At 34.9% G+C, this 21813-nt stretch overlaps 1 protein-coding gene across 3 annotated transcripts; it reads left to right on the forward strand.

The window, feature by feature from the left end:
- The first annotated feature begins 261 nt into the window (after positions 1–261).
- AMP1 (Peptidase M28 family protein) lies at positions 262–20761 on the forward strand. 3 transcript variants are annotated; one of them, XM_088890172.1, is made up of 10 exons: positions 262–1634; positions 5208–5450; positions 7197–7349; positions 8600–8668; positions 14507–14594; positions 15227–15310; positions 15434–15522; positions 16025–16138; positions 16279–16422; positions 20336–20761. In XM_088890172.1, the coding sequence occupies exons 1-10, from the start codon at positions 681–683 to the stop codon at positions 20516–20518; spliced, it is 2121 nt and encodes a 706-aa protein (XP_088746298.1). In that variant the 5' UTR covers positions 262–680; the 3' UTR covers positions 20519–20761. The 3 variants fall into 3 exon arrangements, with proteins under 3 accessions (XP_088746298.1, XP_010247433.1, XP_088746299.1); XM_010249131.3 differs by having other exon boundaries at positions 16291–16422; XM_088890173.1 differs by lacking the exon at positions 7197–7349.
- Positions 20762–21813: the final 1052 nt, after the last annotated feature.

A 21813-nucleotide genomic window follows, 5' to 3' on the forward strand; every position in this document is an offset into this window, starting at 1 on the left:
TATTAAGATAATTAATCCAAATTACTAAATTATTAAATTTATAAAACATTTGTGTAACAAATTATTAAAATAAAAATTTAATTATTTTAGAGAATATTGCATTCTTTCCTTATAAGTTTTGATTAGTTCACTTTTCTTGATAAATCAATCATGTATATTGCACGAGTCCCAATAGTAAAAGTATAAAATTTAATTGACTACTTGACTTTTCTTCAATTCTACTCAATAAAAATTCATAAAATTCACAAAATTAATAAATAATAATGAAAAAGAAATCCTTGATGCATAATATATCTTATTTTATTGTGTATATAGATTATTGTAGGGATAGAGATCTGAACACAACGCTCCCAACAATTAGCCGCACATTGGAAACATTTCCTTTTGTCACCTACGCAACTGTACTTTGGACCTAATGGTTGGGACTCTGGTTGGTAGCAGATCTTCACTTTTTTGTAGTATATTATATTACACTACCATAACCATTAATTCAGCAGTAGACTCCACTTCGATACTGGCATTCAATTCGACAGACACCAAAAGCTCTTATCAGTTGTCGGAAAATTCTTCTCCGATCAAACATTTCGGTGAAGCAACCTAGCTTTTTTCTCTCTTTCTCTTTCTCTATGTAGAAATCCCTCTGTTAGCTCTTTGTTTAGTGAGGAAATCCAAAAAAAAAAATGGCTCTGTCTCTCTCGCCACATGCTTCCAAACACGCCGCCATTTCTACTGCTCTTCCATCTTCTTATTCCTGTACCCTAATTTTTGTGATCTTTCTCTGTATGTTAGGGCTGTATACCCTAAACCACACTCACACAAGGACACCCGTCCGAAGTACCGAAAATGCCCTTCGTTTTCAAGAAATTTTCCTCGCTTCATCCACTAACTATACCATCTCTTCCTACCTCCGAGCTCTTACCGTTCACCCCCACCTCGCCGGCACCGAACCTGCAATACAGACCACCGAATACGTGCAAACCCATTTCAGGGATTTGGGCCTCGAGACACACACGGAAGAGTTCGAAGCTCTGCTGTCTTATCCTGCGCATGCCTCACTTTCGCTGCATTTTAGAGACGGGACGTGGAAGAAGCTGTCCTTGACTGAAGCTGGTCATGTGGGTAAGGTTGTGGTGCCTTACCATGCATACTCCCCATCTGGGTCGGCCTTCGCTAAGGCGGTTTTTGTTAACTACGGTGGTGAAGAGGACTACCGTAAGCTGGAGGCGCTGGGGGTGGAAGTTACCGGGTGCGTGGTGATTGCCAGGAGAGGGGAGATCTCAAGGGGAACGGTGGTGGAGAAGGCGGCAGAGAAAGGGGCCGTGGCGGTGCTATTGTACGCCGACGGGGATACGCTTGGTGGGGTGGAAAGAGGGACGGTGATGAAAGGGTTGGGCGATCCCCTGACGCCTGGTTGGGCCGGTGTTGAAGGTGGAGAGAAGCTGGGTTCTGAGGACGGAGAGGTAAAGAAAAGATTCCCGAAAATTCCATCCATGCCCATCTCTGCTGAGAATGCTGAGACTCTCTTGAGGTCGCTGGAAGGGGCTCGGGTGCCCTACGAGTGGAGGAGTGATGCCCTACGTTCCAGGGTGAGCAGGGTCGGTCCAGGCCCGACGCTAGTGAATTTCACTTACCAGGTGGGTATTGATGCCTGACAACAATGTTTGATGTTTTTCTTATGCGCATCTTAGTATGATCATGTAGCGATATTCTATACTGCGCCGATTGCTTGCGTATTCCCTAGAAAGAATTGCTGGTTTTAGGTCTGTTCATTTTGATGTTCTGTTTGATTCGTTCGTTATGGCAATTGTTTGCTCAAAGGCTGAAGGCATGACAGGCATATTGCTAGGTAGTGCCCATCTCGTCTTTTGCTTTGACAACCACATATGGCGAGGCATGGGCCTTCAGCGTACGACCAACTTTGTCACTTGTCAGGTGCTGCTCACCGCCGCATTCCCGCATCTGGACTACGATTTTATGGAAATTCATGGTATGAGGTCCCAGAGAAACATGAGGCGGTGAGCGCTGCGTTCTGGGTCCACTTGGTCCCATACAGTGGTGAGCGCTGGCTACGCTTATGATATTCTATCCCAAATATTCAAATATTTTACTTGCTCTGATTAGGACAATTGATTAGATTGTGGCTATGTTATTTTTGATTTTATAGATTTAAATAAAAAAAAGGAAAATAAAAAAAGAATGAAGTTAATTTCTCTGGCAGGATCCAGCGAGGGTGGTTGACATAATAAAATAGAATGGACCCATTAATCTGATGAATTTTATGGAACAATTTGAGTTCCTACTGCCCCACTAGTTGGGTACAAGGCAATAGGGCTGCAAAGGGATTGGATCGAATTAGATATAGGCATATCCGAATTTGTTTTGTTTAATTTTTTTATCAAGAATTTGCTTTGTTTACATATGAATTCGAATCGGATCATCTAGCGGATTTGAATCGAATTCGGATTATAATTGGATATTAAATAGTATAAATAAATTAGACTAAAAATGGTCAAAATATTATATATTATTAATAATATGAGCTAAAAATGATTCCAATATTATATTTTATGAACAAAATGAATTGAAAATTACTTGTCTAAAACTTGAACATATGATAATTTAGTGAAAATGCAACATTGAGACCAACTTCAATAATAGATATAATAAAAATTTTTAAGTATATATGAGCATATATTTAAATTGAATTGAATCAGATACCATATGCAGCCCTGCAAGGCAACCCAAGAAGTAAAACCACATACCGAGTGTAGGGCAGGTCAGCATGGACTACAAAGAGTGCTAGTCTTCATAACTTATTTTCATATCTATATACCAGGAGATGGCACATGCAATACTGTATGTGCCTGATCATCTGAGCATGTTGGACTTGGTGGAGGAATTGTTAGGAAAGAGGGTGGGTGGGGAAGTTGATGTAGGGTACTGTTTTTACTGTTATCCAAGTGTTATCTTCTATTGGAATTATAAATTTGAACCTTGTTTCCATGGTTCCAAGTCTTTTAGATTAAGGGAACTAATGGGCAATATTGACAAATATGCATGCAGAATGTTGGTTTTGGTGATTTTTTTTAACTGTTTAAAAATCGGAATTTTATGTTGAATTACTTTGAAAAATCTTAGAATATTATTAAACAATAATCTTTGAAATATAATTGTTAATATATTTTTAAAATCACAAAAGGACATAACCCTTTAAGTTATTATATCACTATAAAGTGATAAAACATGTTTCTAAAATAATTATACAATTTCAAGATTGCCTCTTCTTCCATTTAAACTAAAATTAAAGGTCTAAAAATTTATTTTATCATTATTCATTGTCATATGGTACATAAAAATACATCTTGTTGTATATTAGGCCTGTAAATATTATTTTGTTATATTTTATTTAATATTAGTTAGGTTTAAAGAGAAGAATCATGTTAAACAAATTTTTTAGATGATATCTATATGCATATGAACTGAAAACCTAATATTGTTATGACCAATAAAGTAAAACATGTTAAAACAATATAACTGATATTAAAGCATCAGAGAGAATGTATATATGCTACTAATGCTTCTCCAATTTGTGTTGCTGATAAAAAAAGTTTCTCGGTACCAATGGAAATGGAAACATTAGAAAATATGTTATTTTTTAAATCTTCATCTGGAGTCTCACTGAAATTCTACCAAGGTCTTTTTGCTTGATATAGTAATAGATAGGAAATGGGAATGATAGTGCAATGCACATTAAATGTGTTACAACAAACACAACAAATCTAGAGGGTGCTGACTGATAAAAAAAAAAAATCTAGAGGGTGCTTTGTTACTAAAAATACCCTCCAATAATCCATGTATTTTAATTATAGCTAGTCTTTATGCTTCTTTGTTATGCAAATGCAGGTGCACTCAGTATTTACTGCTTCTTGGGCTTGTATTCTTGCAATTAGTGATTTCTAGGTTGTCTGGTGAATCTAAATACCAAAATTCTATTTCATTAATTTGTTAAATTCATGACATTGATTCACCTAGTTTAAGATGCAAGTTTAAAATATCTAGGTCCATTTGTTATGACCATGAGTGGTATTGTAATCTGTAGATCTAGTTTATTCTTTGTCAGTTATATTAATAGCAGAGTCTCTTATCATGTATCTGTAATTATGAATAAATTAATGAAATGATTCACTTGATTTGCATGATTTGTTATTGATACACTGAATTTAGAATTGACTTTTGTTGAATAATTTGGTAATTTGCAGTAGACCTGGATACTTATGTTTCCCACTTTGCCCAGTCAAACTGCCAAGTTGCTCTGAGTTATACAATATTATTACATGTAATGGATGCAAGGTTTGATTAATCAGGATGGTCTAGGTATATATATATATATATATATATATATATATATATAATTGACATGTTTCTTTGGCAGGAGGCAATTAACTTTATTAAACTGATTTTCTTGCATTTTTCTTTGTTGTCTGCCTATCGCGAAACTTTTTGCTTTTTGTTTTATAAAATATGTTAATCTCCTAGGGGTAACCGACTCCTAGAAGCTGAATTGCAAGCCTTAATACAAGGGATGAAACTGATTGTTATGAAGGGGTGGACTGATATTGATTTAGAAGGGGACTGCCAGACAATCATATACTGGATGGAAGATAGAGTGGGCATCCCATGGAAATTTAGACCTTTAGTTAGACAGTCTCATCTGCTAGGTTGAAATTTGAATACCTCATTCAAGTTGATCCCTACAAGTGCAAATAGACTGGCCAATGCATTAGCAAAGGTTGGACCAGTTAAGGAGTTTTTGGATTGGGGAGAACCAAGGCTAGGAATCACTTTGTAATCTCTAGTGCAAAATATATTGATAATTTGTAAATTTTGGTGTGAGCCACGTTGGCATTGTACTTGTTGGCTTGCTAGTTCATCTGGGGTTGCTTATTTTTCCTTAAATGAGATGCTTTTATTTATCAAAAAATGGTTATTAATGCTTTCCTTGGGGGGAAGATAATGATTATCAGTGTTCTTTATTTTAACTTCGTAGATTCATGGTGAAATATCTCTGCTTCCCACAGTAACAGATGTTTCTATAGTTGGTTATCTTAATTATTTCTCCATAGCTTTGTTATTAATCCTCTATGGTTTCATTATTTCTCCATATCTTTGTTATCTTAAAATTTTATTATCTTATTTAACCTTTCCAGGAGGAGAAAAAGATGGTGACAATTCGTAACATCTTTACAGTCATAAGGGGCTGGGAAGAACCTGATCGCTATGTTCTCCTTGGGAACCATAGAGATGCATGGACATATGGTGCTGTTGACCCGAATAGTGGAACTGCAGCCCTACTTGACATTGCTCGCCGATATTCCCTCATGATACGTTTAGGATGGACCCCTCGGAGGACTATTATTCTCTGCAGCTGGGATGCAGAAGAGTTTGGAATGGTAAGGAATCTACATTTCATCATTGTTCTACTACCATGAATAACATGAGATGGGGTAGTTTTCTTAATGGTCCAAAGACGTCATGCAACATTCCTTTTCAAATTGGCCTTATTGGTTAGGAAAACAGTACAGTTAAAATATCTTTCTACCATGCACTGGGTGCAAGATGGTGCTTGTTAGGAAATTACTGCCTGATCTGCATTTTTAACAGCCTCTCATGTTTTACTAAGCCCTCTTGACATGCAAAAGTGCGTATATGAATTTCATTACACTAGATTCCAAATAAATATCCTTGTTAAACTTAACAAGACAGATCTAGGTTGTTTCACAAACTCACAGCACCAGTAAGGAGAAATGATCCATTACTAGTTGAAGGGGCTAGAAGAGCTAGGGCCAGTCCAGAAAGAATGTGGTTTGAGGAAGCGAGAAATGGTTTAAAGGCCCATATTTTAACAATGGATATGACATTGAAAGAATGGAATGTGAAAAGGATTCATGTACCCAATCTCATATAGTTGGTACAAGGCTTAGATGGTAGGAACGATGATGATGATATTGTTAAAATAAAGGTTCTGAATTATAAATGAAAATTTGAATTTCTGCTGCTCCATTTTGATTTTGAGTAATTTACATTTTTTTTGATATTTTGGAATCCTAATATTAGTTCGTTTCAGCTTAACATGCAGGCCTTTTATATTTTGGGGGAATTATGAATACTTCTGGTCTTTTTTTTTTTGAAAGATAAACACAAAATATATAATAGATAAGATACTTTCATTTCCAGTTTCCTATTATTTCATTTTAATATTGAATTTAGGAATGGGGACAAAAAAATAGGGAATTTACTTTTTTCTGACAGAAAAGAAAAAGGTAAAGTAAAAAAGTAAATGGGGAAATATTTGAAGTGTCTTTTTTCTTTTGATTCAACCCGTGAAAAGATAATATACTATGGAGTTTTAGATTCATCTGAAGGAAAAGGAAATAGAACAAAGAAAATAATAAAAAACAATAAAGCAATTAATTTTTTTTTTAATTATAAAAATGAATTATTAAATTATATATCGGATACTGTAGTAGTTTAGTATACATAGAAATTAGGAAAATTCATAGATTGTCACTCTTAGATCCCTTTATTGGATAAGTAGAGTTCAGATAACTAGAAAAAAATTTTTCGAATTCACTCAGAAAAGAACAATCATTGTCAATCACAAAAATCTGATTTTCAATATCCAAATATATGGAATAACTGTCACCATTACTTCGATTGATTTTTTTCGCTATGGTATAGACATATCATGCTTTTTCTTATACTTGTACAAATAAGGCTCTCGCTTTCACCTCACCTCATATTCTCTATAAAGATAAAGAAAAGTAATTCAAATCAAATAAAATGAAAATAAAATATAAAATAAAGAATTCAAAATAGATATAAATTATAAATCGATATATATATATAAGAATTATGCAAAGACTTTACATGCTTTGATAAAATTGTCAAATAACTTTTATTTTGTAGAATTGGATACCATACAGAAACTTCTATGGTTTCAGGAAATTGTTAAATAATTCTAGTTTGAAAGATTTCATATCAATATGGGGAAGGTCAAAATTAAGGCCAATTGGGCCTAAGCATCTTGTTCTTACTCAATTTTTTATCCAAGCCAGAATTTTGGAATCTTCAATTTAACTGGGCATGGTTTACTCAATGGTAATAACTAATATGTTGATTGATGTTTCTGGCTTCAGGTGGGATCTACTGAGTGGGTTGAGCAGAATCTTGTGAATTTGGGTTCAAAAGCTGTTGCTTATCTTAATGTTGATTGTGCTGTTCAAGGAACAGGATTTTTTGCTCGTGCAACTCCTCAACTAGATAATGTTCTTGTTGAGGTTGCAAAGAAGGTAGCTAAAATAAAAATAGCAACAAATCCTCTAACCATTTTGAGATCAGCCTGTTTAATGTTGAATAACTTACTTTTCAAAAGAAAATCTTAAGACAATTTTAAAATAAGTATTTGTTCCTAGTTTCTGAACTATATTACCTGGATGAATTTGGATTAGCTGAATGTTTTAGCTGTATAGCAGGCTGTGGAACCAATGATAATGCTCCACACCAGTTATAAAATACATGGGGTCCACACTGAAGGGTTGAATGGTTGTGGGCCCCATGTATTTTATGACTGGTGTGGAGTGTTATTATTTGGTTCCAAAGCCTGCTGAACAGCTAAATTGTTTAGCTAATCCTTTTTTCTACCTGGATATGGAAACAACTCAGCAAGAAATGATATTTAGAATACAGAGTTTACACTAAAAATTGAAGTTGATGATGCACCCTTATATAGGCATCTTGGTATAATAGTTTCTGAGTGGTTATGTTAGTTCCTGTATATTATAAATTAAGGATTTAAATGATTTATTATTGTAGTTCAAGTTGGTGAGATTCTTTTCCTTTAATCTTTATTTGATGGCAATCTTTTCTTTTCACATGGAGGGTATAGTGGTAAATCTGGGCTATCCTCTCAATATATGATCCTTAAAAGTCACAAAGATTACCCTCTAATCCCAGTATCCAACTTTTCTGAAAAAATTGTTGTTGAGCTTTGGGCTCAGTTTGGGATGAGTGCAAATACAAATATGTTCAGTGCAAAATCCCATATTTGTCTTTCTTAATCTTGTATTTACACTAAACATGCTTGTATTTGCACTCTTGCCAAACTGAGCCTTATGGTCATAGCGATGAAAATAAAAACTAAACTAGATGAATTTTCATTGTTTTCCAACTAGTTCCAACAAGGCACTTGGATGTTTTGGGGGCTTCAAATATTTTCTTTTTTCTTATGTAAAAACCTTGAGCTTACTTTTAGAATTTTCACCAATCTATCTTTTACGGGGAATCAATATGGACACCTCAAATTTGTCATTATGTTAATTTATGGGCATTGCTGCAACTTCAAGTAATTTTCCATGTAAGAAGTATTTCAGTTATTTAAGAATTACATGTCTAGTTTAAATAAGCATATTCTTGTAATGGGTTTTTAACAACCACTTTCTCTCTCAAATATAAACACACCATTTGCACAGGTGCTCTTCATCAATGAAAGAAATTTAATATATTATTTACTTATTGATGATTTGGTCGAGTCTGTTTTCAGATCAAAGATCCTGATACTGAGGGCATGACAGTATATCAGAATTGGGCTGCTACAAATACAGGAATCAATGTGAGCTTAGCATTTTTTTTTTTAATTTTTAGACCATTGGAATTTAGTTCAAATTGTGATAGTTTTTATCTTTATCATAATTTTAGATCTCAGACTATGATGCCTTCCAATTTCTTGAGTTACTATGTTTACAAAATTGTTAGGATTTTATTAAGAACAACATTGCTGGAAACTTGAACTTGATGCCTAGACTAAGGGGCTATTTGATTAAGAGCAGCTGAAGTGGCTGAACTTATTGCTTATTGCTTAATTTGTCTTTTAGTGATAAATGATTGTCTTCTACTGCCCTACTTTGCGTTATCCTTTTGCTACTTTACTGATAAAATAACTTGTTGCCACTGGTAGATTATGTATACTCATGAAGAAAAGGATCCATACATGGAAATAAATGAATCAGAAGTGATTAATGAACAAAATATTACAGAATCCAGAGTAGCTTCAAATATACACTTTGGTCAGATAAGAACATTCAACTGCCCAAATCAGGGCTAGAGTATTTCAGGGAAGGTGCTGACATACTATATATCAGCAATATGTTTTGTTTCATCTGAGTGGGATCAGAAGAATCTGCCTTATTAGGCAAAGTGCTTTTTGTTGAGGATTTTGTGCAGATTTGTTAGTTGTTTTTGTTTATTATTTGTTTAGATAGGAAGTGGGGACCACAACACTCTTATTAGTCATTGTACTTATTTTTTACTTAGGCTCAGTTTGGAAGGAGTACAAATGCAAATTTGTAGAGTGTAACCAATGGGAGAGGGGGGCCAGATCTGATTGCTCTCTCATTCTTTTCTCTATTCTTTCTCTTCTTCTCTCTTCTCACAAAATCTCTTCTTTTCATCATCTTTTTCTACATTTTTTTTATTTCTGCAGATTTCTACTTCGTATCAGAGCAGGATTTGAGCTTTTATTTGCTCCCATCATGTAGCCATAGATCAACTAAACTACATGATGAGTTAGAGGGCTGATTGAAGACCTCAAAAGTGCCCAGTTTTTGGATTTTTTGGTGGATCTAGAACCCCTTGTAGCAGATCTAGGGTTGATCACCAAAATTAGGAAGAATTGGAGAAGGGGGAAGAATCCTAATTGTAGTAGGACTCTTTAATTTTGACATGGGAAGGGGCACTCTAGATTTTTTGGAGTTCTTGGTGAATTCTAAAGGGGTGGTTCAAAGTTCCATTGAATTTCTGAGGTCTTTGGAGGGAGCGATAGCCTTTTTCTTGTTTCTATTGGGTCCCACAGAGATAAGAATCTTGGTAGGAGAAAGTTTCTGAGTACTAGAAGGGTGGTTGAGGTCTCTGAAGGAGATAAATTGATTTTTTCTCACCTATAGTTGTTTTTCTAATCTATTTTGAGAATTGCGGAGGGTTGGAGCATTGGGCAGAGTTCAACCAGTGACATAGGACTGGGTGGAGGCTTGGGTGGAGTAGTCTCCGAAGAATCTTTTGGACTTGGGATTATTACCATAGTTAAGTTAGATGGTACAAACTATTTAGAGTGGGCACAATTAGCCAAGATGGCTATTAGAGATCGTGGGAAATTGGGATACCTTACTAGAGAAGAGAAGGAACTTGATATAGATTCCTCTCGGTGGCTACATGAGAATTACATGGTGATGTCTTGGTAAGAATTTTTTTTTTTGGGCAAATACAACAAAGGAGATTTGGGATGGAGTGACTGAGACCTATTCCTAGAAAAAGAATGTAGCCAGAGCCTATCAGTTGAGGAATTAGGTGATTAATAAATACAAAATAGGGAGATAGGCCTCTTGCTATGTATTCCTCCATGCTAAAATCACTTTGGTAGGAGGCTGTGGTTTGGGAGAGTCTAAAGGTGCAACAACCTATCAAAAAATTGGTAGAGAAGAATAAAGTCTGAGTTCTTGGTAGGATTGAACCCTGAATTTGATATTTTTAGGCAACACATCCTTTCCAAAGAGAGTGTGACTCTTTCAAGCTTATGCCTTTGTGTTTGGAGAGGAAAATAGGAGGAATGTCATGCTGAGACAGTTTGGAGTTTACCAAATGGCTATGCTTAGTATAGTCAAACCTAAGCCAAATGGAGACAAGGGGAGTAGTGAGATTAGGAGGGAGGATAAAAAGGATTTGGTGTGTGACTACTATAGGAAGCCTAAGTATACTAGAGACACTTGCTAGAAGCTCCATCCACATCTCATACCAGCTCATGTTAAGAACAAGAAGGGAAATGCAAATGTGATAGTTATTGGAGACTCCAGGATCTTACCCAAGTCAATTTGGAGTCTATTGCAATGGTAGTAGTCAGAACTGAATTGGGAAAGTTTGGACAACTTATGAATAAGAAGGATTTGGCTGGTTCTGGTTCTTTAAGAGGGCAGTAGAGTGTAGACGCCAGTCACACTACTTCCATTGCTCATATAGGTAGTTCACATGCAGTTGCAGATTTCCACCTCAGGTAAGGAGGGACCGCCTTGGATTATAGACATAGGAGCATTTGAGCACACAATCAACATGTCTACCCTTTTCAGTTTTTACTAGTTGTTTTCTTGTAGAGATAGAGTCTCTACAATAGATGGTTCTCATATTCCCGTTGCTGGAAAAAGGGATAGTTAAGGTGACTGATGGCATTAGTTTGTCCTCTGTCTTGCATGTTCCCAGACTTCATACTAATTTTCTTTCTGTGAGCAATCTGACAAAAAATTTGAATTGTTCAGTGACTTCCCTTCCTTGTAATTGTGTTGTGTAGGATCTGGAGTTAAAGAGGACGATTGGGAGTGGTCGTGAGGTGAATGGAGTCTACCTTTTAAATCAGATTCCAAGACATTAGAGCCACCATGTTAGTAGCAGCAATAGTGAATTAGAGTCAATGGGTCAGATTATGTTCTAGCGTAATCGGTTGGGTCATCTTTCTTTCAGTTCATTGAGATGTTTGTTTTCAAAGTTGTTTGAGTCTGTTCAGTTATATAGTCTAGAGTTTGAAAGTTGTCAGTTGGGAAAGCATTGTAGACGTTCTTTTAAACTAAGTAATAAAAGAAGTTTTGCTTTTGATATTGTTCACACTGATGCATGGGGACCTTATCATATTTCTTCCATGGGTGGATATCGTTATTTTCTTTTGTTTGTGGGTGATTACACTCGGTATTCTTGTCTATATTTGATGAGATTACGTGATGAGGTACCTATTTTGGTGTGATAGTTCTACTAGATGGTTCTCACATAGTTTGGGGTGAGGGCTAAGATTTTCAGCTTAGACAATGCTAAAGAATATTTTGAGAAGGATTTGGCCACATATTTTTTGGAGCATGGGGTGATTCATTATAGTACTTGTGCTTATACACTACAATAGAATGGGGTAGCAGAAAGGAAAAATAGACACATTGTGGAGGTGGAAAGAAGTCTTATGGTGTATTCTTCAGTTAATCTTTTTTTTTTTTTTTGGGGGGGGGATGCATTTCTCACAGATGTGTACTTGATTTACCGTATACCTTCACACAACTTAGGTTTAAGGTGCCATTTAGTCTTAATTTTTCCAGATGGGGAGATCTTTCATATACCTTTGAGAGTTTTTGGGTGTGCTTGGTGTTAAAAATGCACTCCTTAATGGTGATTTGTAGGAAGAGGTATATATGGACCTTCCGGCCAGTTTCTAAGAGAATGTTGGTGAGGGAAAAGCTTGTAGGCTAAAAAAGTCATTATATGGTTTAAAACAACGACCTAGGGCATGGTTTAAAAGATTTAGGGGGGCATTGATCCGTTTTAGATACACATAGACCCAATCATATCACACTCTCTTTGTGAAAAGGAGAGAAGCACTTGTGTCTGTACTGATTGTGTATGTGGATGATATAGTTGTTATAGGGAATGATTTGAGGGAGATTGATGCACTCAAGAAGTCACTGTAGCAGGAACTTGAGATTAAGGATTTAGGTCAACTAAAATATTTTTTGGGGATTGAGGTTGTAAGATCCAAGCATGGAATATTCATCTTTTAGAGGAATTATGTATTGGACCTACTACAAGAAACTGAGAAACTATGAGTGAAATTAGTTGATACTCCTATTGGCCTGAACATAGGATTAATGCTTTTAATGGTGAGTTGGTTAAGGATGTTGGGAGATATTAGAGGATGGTAGGCTGGCTACTATATTTATGTATGACACGCCCGGACATTTCCTACGCTATTAGTGTTGTGAGTTAGTATATGCATGCTCCTTGGGTTCAGCATTGGAAAGCCATTAATAGGATAATTGCATACATGAAGAAGCATCCATGCAGAGGAATTCTATTCTTAGATCATGAGAATATGAAACTGGAGTCCTATATAGATGTAGATTGGGCAAGTTGTCTAGGTGACAAGAGATCCACATTAGGGGTATGCACCTTTGTGGAAGTATATTTGGTTTCGTGGAAGAGTAAAAAGTAGTCAGTGGTGGCTAGGTCAAGTGCATAGGCCGAATACAGATCTATGGCCCCTGGTGTTTTAGAATTACTTTGGATTAGATCCTTGTTGAGTGAGATTGGGATAGATTCAGAGGAGCCCGTGATGTTATATCGTGACAACCAAGATGCAATCAATATTGCCCACAATCTATGGCCCATGGTGTTTTAGAATTACTTTGGGTTAGGTCCTTGTTGAGTGAGATTGGGATAGATGCAAAGGAACCCATGATATTATATTGTGACAACCAAGCTGCAATCAATATTGCCCATCTTGTTCAACATGACGGGACAAAACACATTGAGGTTGATAGACACTTCATAAGAGAAAGGATGACAACCAGAGAAGTCAGCTTGCCTTATGTCTCTTTTGAGTTATAGTTGGCTGATGTCTTCACCAAAGGGGTTGCAAAGAACAAGCTTGAACATGACCTATGCAAGTTGGGAATGGTGACATTTACTCCCAACTTGAGGGGGAGTGTTGAGGATTTTGTGCAAATTTGTTAGTTGTTTTTGTTTATTAATTGTTTAGATAGGAAGTGGGGACCACAACACTCTTGTTGGGACCCTTTGGAGTGATGTTTTTAAGTTTTTTATGCAGTTTTATGTGTTAGTCGCCCTATAAGGGCATATTAGTCATTGTACTTATTTTTTACTTAAAGTATAAATACCAATGGGAAAGGGTGGTCAGATCTGATTGCTCTCTCATTTTTTTCTCTATTCTTTTTCTTCTTTTTTCCATCATCTTTTTCTACAGTTTTTTTGTTTCTGCAGATTTCTACTCTTCTTATGATCTTCCCAGGGCTAGCTACTACTTACATGGTCGCCCTATAAGGGCATATTAGTCATTGTACTTATTTTTTACTTAAAGTATAAATACCAATGAGAAAGGGCGGTCAGATCTGATTGCTCTCTCATTTTTTTCTCTATTCTTTTTCTTCTTTTTTCCATCATCTTTTTCTACAGTTTTTTGTTTCTGCAGATTTCTACTCTTCTTATGATCTTCCCAGGGCTAGCTACTACTTACATGGGGTGCTTGGCATATCATTCCTGTAACATCATTTTATTAGACATATCAACAAAAATTTTCTGTTGCTCATCAAAACAATATGCTTTTTATAGTCTACCTACACATATATGTTTGTATATATGTATGCATGTATCCTGAGATAAATGGTATATTAGGTTCTACTTGGTAACATTTAAAGAAATATTTCCACTAATTTTCTGTTCCAGGAAGCAGAAAATAGTTGTTTTAAGGTTTTCCTGACACAATACTAAACACTGCATACAGTGTTTCTATTTGTTCTTCATTCTGACCTTATTCTTTCTTCTTTCTTGATCAGATGTCCATAATGGACTTTATGTATTTCCATAGAAATCTGTGGAATTTAGTAATTGGTATTGATGTTTGTTTATATTCCAGATCCAGCGGCTCAGTGGAGTTGATTCAGATTATGCTCCATTTTTGCAACATGTTGGGGTTCCTTCTGTTGATATGTATTATGGAAAAGGTACATGTTAGAGAAGAAATCATTGATTAAAACTTTTATGGCACCGATAAGTTTTAGACTTTAAAGCATTGTTGCATGGACAGACACAGGAGTCAGAATATGAGGTGTGTCCAAGTGTCTGACTTGGCAAGATAAGAAAACATGGACTGGTGGACACATCTATGCAAAAGTACATGCTACTAAAATAGTTCATTTTTTTTTTTTGAATTCTAACATTATTTAAATGCAAAAAATGGGTCTAAAATGTTGTCTTTCTTACCAAGTAAAGTTCAATATGAAAAATGGCATTCATCTTGTACATTAGCTGTTCATTGTTGATAAATAATCTAAGAGATAAAAAAAAGGAAATGTTACATAGAGGTGTTCTCAAGAAACCATGGAGTGTCAAAACTCCAGTGCATTTGTAATATGGACATGTCATCCATTTAAGAAAATCCATGCAATGCTACTTTAAAGAAATGCTAATTCTGGATATTTAATCAACTAATTGAAATATCATAAATGGAGGGGCAATTTTGATACTAATTTTTTCGGTTTTAGCAATTTCAATTTTATGCATAATCCATATGAGTAATTTTATAATTGTGATAGTAGTTGATTTTGTATCATATGGATTCTTCATTTTTGTTTAGATTATCCAGCATATCATACTGCTTTTGATTCTTATGACTGGATGATAAACTATGGAGATCCATTCTTTCAGCGACATGTGGCTGGTATGTTGTTTGTCCTCAAAATTGTCTATCTGTTAATAAGCTTTTGAAGTGATTTGTTAGTAGACAGAGGCAGTTACATGATCATTGCTTGCAAGATGACCTCTGTTTTTGATGTTGCTCCAGTTTCTGGAATGTGGGGGCTTTTAGCTCTTCGCTTGGCTGATGATTCAATCTTACCTTTTAACTACCTCTCTTATGCAGCTCAGTTGCATGTATGTATCTACACTTCCATTTCACTTACATACTGAAGTCTTTTTATTTTATTTTTTTGATAATTATATTGAAGTCTTTTTATTCCTTATCTGAAATATCTAATAGCTAAGAGTCACTGAGTTGGAGTATTGCTGTTGTATAATGTATATGAATAAGACAAGTCTTAATTATTACATTTCTTATGACTGATTACCGATGGTCAATCGGTTGATTGTTTCCTTTTTTGGTTCATATTTTTCATGTATTATCCTGAGTTTCAAAAGAATCTATGGGCTATTACTGTTATATCATTAAATGGTGGACTAATGTTGCCATGAAATAACTTATGAATGGGAGAGTGTTAACTTGTATCCCAGTCTTTATGGTAAGCTGGGGTTTACGTAATGACTTAATGGTATCTCATGATTATCATAGTTATCATATTTCCATACTGAAAACTAACTCGAGTTCAGCACTTTGTCATTTACATGTTTTCTCTGCACCATGGCTTTTCTCATGCAGGAATATACAAATGTATTGAATCGTTTTTTGGATGGTAATGTGTCTCTACTTCCTATTACTACATCTATTCATGAACTTGCTTCTGCTGCCAAAGGAGTTGAAGAAGCAGCAAAGGTGAGATAGAGCAAACTCTTGCATAAATAATTAATTTAATGAAAGGATTAGAAATCTAATAAAAATGCTTTACAATTTACATTATTATTTGGTTTTACTGTTATCTGTGGCTCCCCCTTAGTTCTGATGCATTTGGAAAGAAAAATCTGCAGAAACTGAGAGAGCAAGAGACCAAGGATGACTTGGAGCTGAAGAGACGTTCATTGAATGATCGTCTGATGCTTACAGAGAGAAGTTTCATAGATGCAACGGGTCTTCAAGGAAAGCAATGGTTCAAGCATCTGGTAAAGCATCTTGACACTATTTACTCTTTTTTTCTTTTAATTTTGTTTTTGTCTTCCAATGTAACCTTTTGGAAGTAAAGGCAGGCTAGTCCAGAAAATGAAATGATGTGATGAGGAGTTGTCTGTGAGGGATTGGAAAGGAGATGTAAAGGCAATTAATTGCCAGTTTATTAGCATGCAGGGATCAATGCAAATAGGCCGGTCAATGGGTGTCCTAACAACCAATAAAAAACTTATAGGCCTAGTCCTGACCCAGACCATTTATTTGTGATTTAAGATCCCAAATAAACCCTATCATTTATCAGGATTATTTGGTTTAACTGATAACAAAAAACCTGCTTCTTTTGCTCTCTCTTATCAAAGTATATTTAATTACCATATATAAGTGACAATTTTAGACAACTGATATGATTTTATTACATGTAAACCATGCAGGGATCAATGCAAATAGGCCGGTCAATGGGTGTCCTAACAACCAATAAAAAACTCATAGGCCTAGTCCTGACCCAGACCATTTATTTGTGATTTAAGATCCCAAATAAACCCTATCATTTATCAGGATTATTTGGTTTAACTGATAACAAAAAACCTGCTTCTTTTGCTCTCTCTTATCAAAGTATATTTAATTACCATATATAAGTGACAATTTTAGACAATTGATATGATTTTATTACATGTAAACCATGAAAAGCTTATATAAACCATTTGGGGGCCTCTTTTTCATAAGAAACATAGTGGAACTCTGTTTTCCAATCAAGACCATTCACAGGATAGGTCTCCAGATTAGCCATGTGTTGAATCTTGCAGAGCATGTCTGTTCTATTCATGGTTGTCAAGGTGTTGCTTAGATGACTAGGCACTTGTCTGGGCACCTCACCTGCCAAAATGCCTTTCTTCTTATTGTAAAACACTTAAAACACCTTGACTTATAGCAACATGGTGCCTATTATAGGCAACTTGGTGCCCCTCTAGGCAACAAATTACAAAGCAGGCACCTTATAAAATCATTCATATTGCTATATCTTTATAATGTGTTTTTATAAGTTCTATCATATGCTACATATATCATTTATGCTTTGTTTTAAAGTTTTTTTTTGATAATTGAAATAATTTTATTAATCAGCAATAGACAATAGTACAAAGTCCCCAAGGAAAGGCACGAGTTGCAACCTCTCCGGGCTAGTTAAGTACAAATTTCCAAATTAATAACAACTTACATAGAAGCACAAAAAAAATCTTCCCTAGAAACCCCCTGTTTGGCTAAAGCATCAGCCAAAGAATTAGCAGACCTACTAACCCATTTTACCTCAACTCTCATATTGCTGGTTAACCACATTACTTTTTTGATGAGATCTTTGTAGCCCCAAATGGTGGTATCCAAGTTTAGGAGCCACCTTGTTACCACCTGAGAGTCCCCTTCAACTAGGAGATGCTCCACCCCAAGCTGGTTGGCGATCTGAATTCCTTGTACTGCAGCAAGGATTTCTGCCATTGAGGATGGATCACTTTCTCACTTCAAGTCTGTGAGGTTGACCCAGGCTATTGACAAGTCTTGGCAGAAGTTACTTGTTTGCTCTGTCCACATGTCATGTTGAAGGATTGGCTGTAGAGCCCTTAAAATCAGAGTTTTTGTTCCTCATGCAGTTTGGATCAATCACTCTACATATGAAAAAGTGATGGTAAGCCATGCCATGCCCATCAATTTGGGGGAGGGTGTGGGATACTTGTATTCAATTTGAAAGGGTTACAAGCAATGCAAGGTTCAAAATTTCGCAATGTATCGGGTTGTATCGGTCGATACGTATCGTGCCGACAAGAACCCAATATGCGGAACATGTAGAAATCATTTGTTCTGTTTCTTTTCATTTGTATAGCACCAATACAGGCTCGTATTGGGTTGTTTCGGCTCTGTATCGGTCGATATAGGCCCGGAACAGTCCGATACAGCCTGATACACTTGATTTTTTTGGGTGCCCTTCATTCATTAATCTCTTTAATTACTTCTATATTTAATTCTAACTTTTCTTTCGTTAATTAGGCAATTACTCCTACTTTAAATTTGAATTTTAGCGCCTAATTCAAATTCTCTTATTAATTGTGCTAATTAATGACCTTGTCTCATTAATTTCGTTTTGTTAGTATAAAAACTACAGACTTTAAACAATTGGCAAGATTCAAACCTTAGTCACTAGGTTTTACCAATAGTATGTCACCACTAGGCCATGCCCATTTGTTTGTTATGGTGATATGCATTATTATTTTTAAGTAAAATTTCTCTTTTCTTAATGGATATTTATTAGTAAATGCTAGAATTAATTATTAAAATTTATATACTAATAAATACTAATATAAAGTGATGTACACATGTAACATTTATATTGGTTATTTGAAAATTGATGTATACACATTCATATTTTAGTTTTTTTTTTGTTCTCACATTTTATTTATTCCATCATTTATCAGCAGTTATTAATTGTAATTATTTACAATTAATTGATTGTAAATATGGATTTTTACATTTACATAACTTATTTACAATCATTTAAAACTTGTAATTATAGTTAATAATATATATTTTTAGGATATATTTGAATTTTCTAACATATTTATGTGTATTTTAATTTTTGGTTTGTATCTATGTGACTATGCGTATCCAAAGTGTATCCCGATACGTCTCTTAAAATTGTCTTTCTGATACACCTTGCGTTTCCGATACTTTGAACCTTGTAGGCATGTTTAACTTCAATTAATTCAGGACATCATTCTAAGACATCCAAAATGATAGGACTGTAAATGGTATTTGTCTGAATTTAAATTTGAATTTGATCTGGTTAAGGGTGATCTGAATTTGATTCTATTATATTTGTGTATAGTATGGATCCACCCCTATCCTATGTGATAAGTCTGATATGATCAGATTCGATTTTATATATTCTATTTTACTGCAATTGGCTTGAATGTTGTATTTTTACGTTATAGGTTCAAGTTTCATACAAGTTATTTTTAATTCATTTTGTTCATGACATACAATATCGAAGTCATTTTAGTTTGTTATTAATGATATTAGGATTTATTAAAAGCTACCCTTAGTTTACGTTTTACTAAAAACTCCTCTTATAGTTTGAAACTGATCTACTTAACCTTTTATCAAGAATCTTTTATATTGCTGTCTGGAAAAGTTTACTTGACCACCTATACTGAGTGAGAAATGTTTAAAGGCATGGGCTTATGGTATTTTATTTTGAAAATACCCCTAACACTTCGTATAGGACTTTTAAAATGATCTATTGTTTGATTTTCAAATCTACTACACTATTTGGTTTCAGCGGAATGAAGAGAACAGTGCATTAAAGGTTATTAATTTGCAACAGCATGTCTTCCTTCTTCAAATAGAGAATAAAATTGATTAAAAAAGTTGTTGCCCATGTTTTATTAGGGGCAAGAGTGACATTTCCATTTATATTCTATGTAGATTAAATTGGTCCAAACAGATACTAAGGCTAAAACTGTCATTTTCCACTTAAATCTGAAGGATGGTTGATTAGGAAAATCGGTTGCAAACTATAAGGGATGTTTTAGTAAAACACAAACTACAAGGTAGGTTTTAGTAAATCCATTAAACTACAGGGGGTGTTTTAGTAAATGACCCTATGATATTCAATATCTAAATACAATTTGAATTCAGATAAAAACCTGATGGATAAGATTCAATTTGAGTCTGAATACTAATGAATCAAATTTGGATCTATGTATATTCAATGCAATCCCGATCTCCGTTTGCAGCCCTACAAAATGATACCTTTTGTTGTCTACATGAATTAATTGTAGCTTTTCCATGCTAATGCAATCCTACTTGTAGCTTTTCCAGTCAGTAATCTCTGTTTAATCCAACATTGAGGTTGTGTTTGAACAGGTGTATGGACCTTCCAACGACTACCAAAGCAAACTGGATTTTTTCCCCAGCATCGCCAATGCCTTTTCTGATGCTGCAAGATTGCCTAGGGAAGAAGCAAAATCAGCAATTCAACATGAGATATGGAGGGTTGCCAGAGCTGTTCGAAGGGCTGCTAGTGCTCTGAAAGGAGAACTTACTTGAAAAAGATGATGCAAAAGAAAGATATCTGTCGATATGTAAATACTCCAGGATTAAAAGGTCTTTCCTCAAATTTTTCTCAACACCAAAAGGGATATGGTTCTTGGAATTCCAGTCCCAGAGAATGTAGGCACGTTATGTCTCCGCTTCCTTTTTAATGTTCAAATTTTGTCCCCAAAATGATGGAATTATGAAGGTAAAGGAAAAGAAAAGAATGGAAATAAGAAAGTATCCAACTTTATACTATTTCGGTGCTTGAGCTTTGAAGGATTGCCATTACAGTCAAGTTCTATGCAATGTTGTCAGATTCGGTTGCCTCTTGCCAACCAGCCTAGATGATGATGATGATAACTAGAGACAGTTCATAAAAAGTGGCCTAAAAATATAAACTTAAAGCCAATACTATCTTATTCCATTCTTGTAGTATAGCTGGGGCTTAAAAATCCATCCTAACCATCGTGGGAGAAGCTTAGAGCAAATGAGTTTCCGAGGGATGGCAATTGTCAAAACAAATTTCTTATTTAAAAACTCTAAAGATAAAATATGATGACAAATATTAATTTTTTGATATTTAGGCCAAGTTTGGGAGTGCTTAAGATAAAAATAAGTGCTTAAAAACAAGTGCTTATTCGAATAAGCACTTATTTGCATTTGACACCCAACTTTTTTAAAATAAGCACTTATTTTATATTGGGTGTTTGGTAGTATTTTTTCTAATAAGCACTTAAGTAAACATTTGTGATTATTTTCTCCTTCATTTACTTTTATAAAAGTACATTTATGAAAGTACTTTTACGAAAGTACTTTTATAAAAGAACTTTTACGAAAGCACTTTAAGAAAGTATTTTTATGAAAGCTTTTTTAAGAAAGTGTCCGTATGAAAGTACTTTTATACAAACACTTTTATGAAATCACTTTTATAAAAATACTTTTGTAAATAGAATGGGTCAAAAATGGCCTTTTGATGCTACTTCTCAAGAATTGAGCTCATAGAGTCATGCATCTACTTAGACAAGATAGGGAATAAAAATCATGAGTAGGAAAATGGGTATTTTAGATGAGAGTTTCAGACTTTGATAATTGTAGTTTTTTTTTTTTTTGTAAACTAGTAATGCATTAAACGGGCAAAAGAAACTGAATTACAAAGTAGGGTGGAAATCCACCAGGTTGGCTAGCCATAGCGGCATAGCTTTTGAGAAGACCCCTGAGTCTGAGAGACCATTTTTTGCTAAATTATGGGCCAGCATATTTTTTTCTGATAGCTATGATTATAACCCTAGCAAGTGCACTAGTTATCA

Source organism: Nelumbo nucifera, chromosome 6 (genome assembly GCF_055504915.1).
Source record: "Nelumbo nucifera cultivar China Antique chromosome 6, China Antique-T2T, whole genome shotgun sequence".
NCBI lineage: Eukaryota > Viridiplantae > Streptophyta > Magnoliopsida > Proteales > Nelumbonaceae > Nelumbo > Nelumbo nucifera.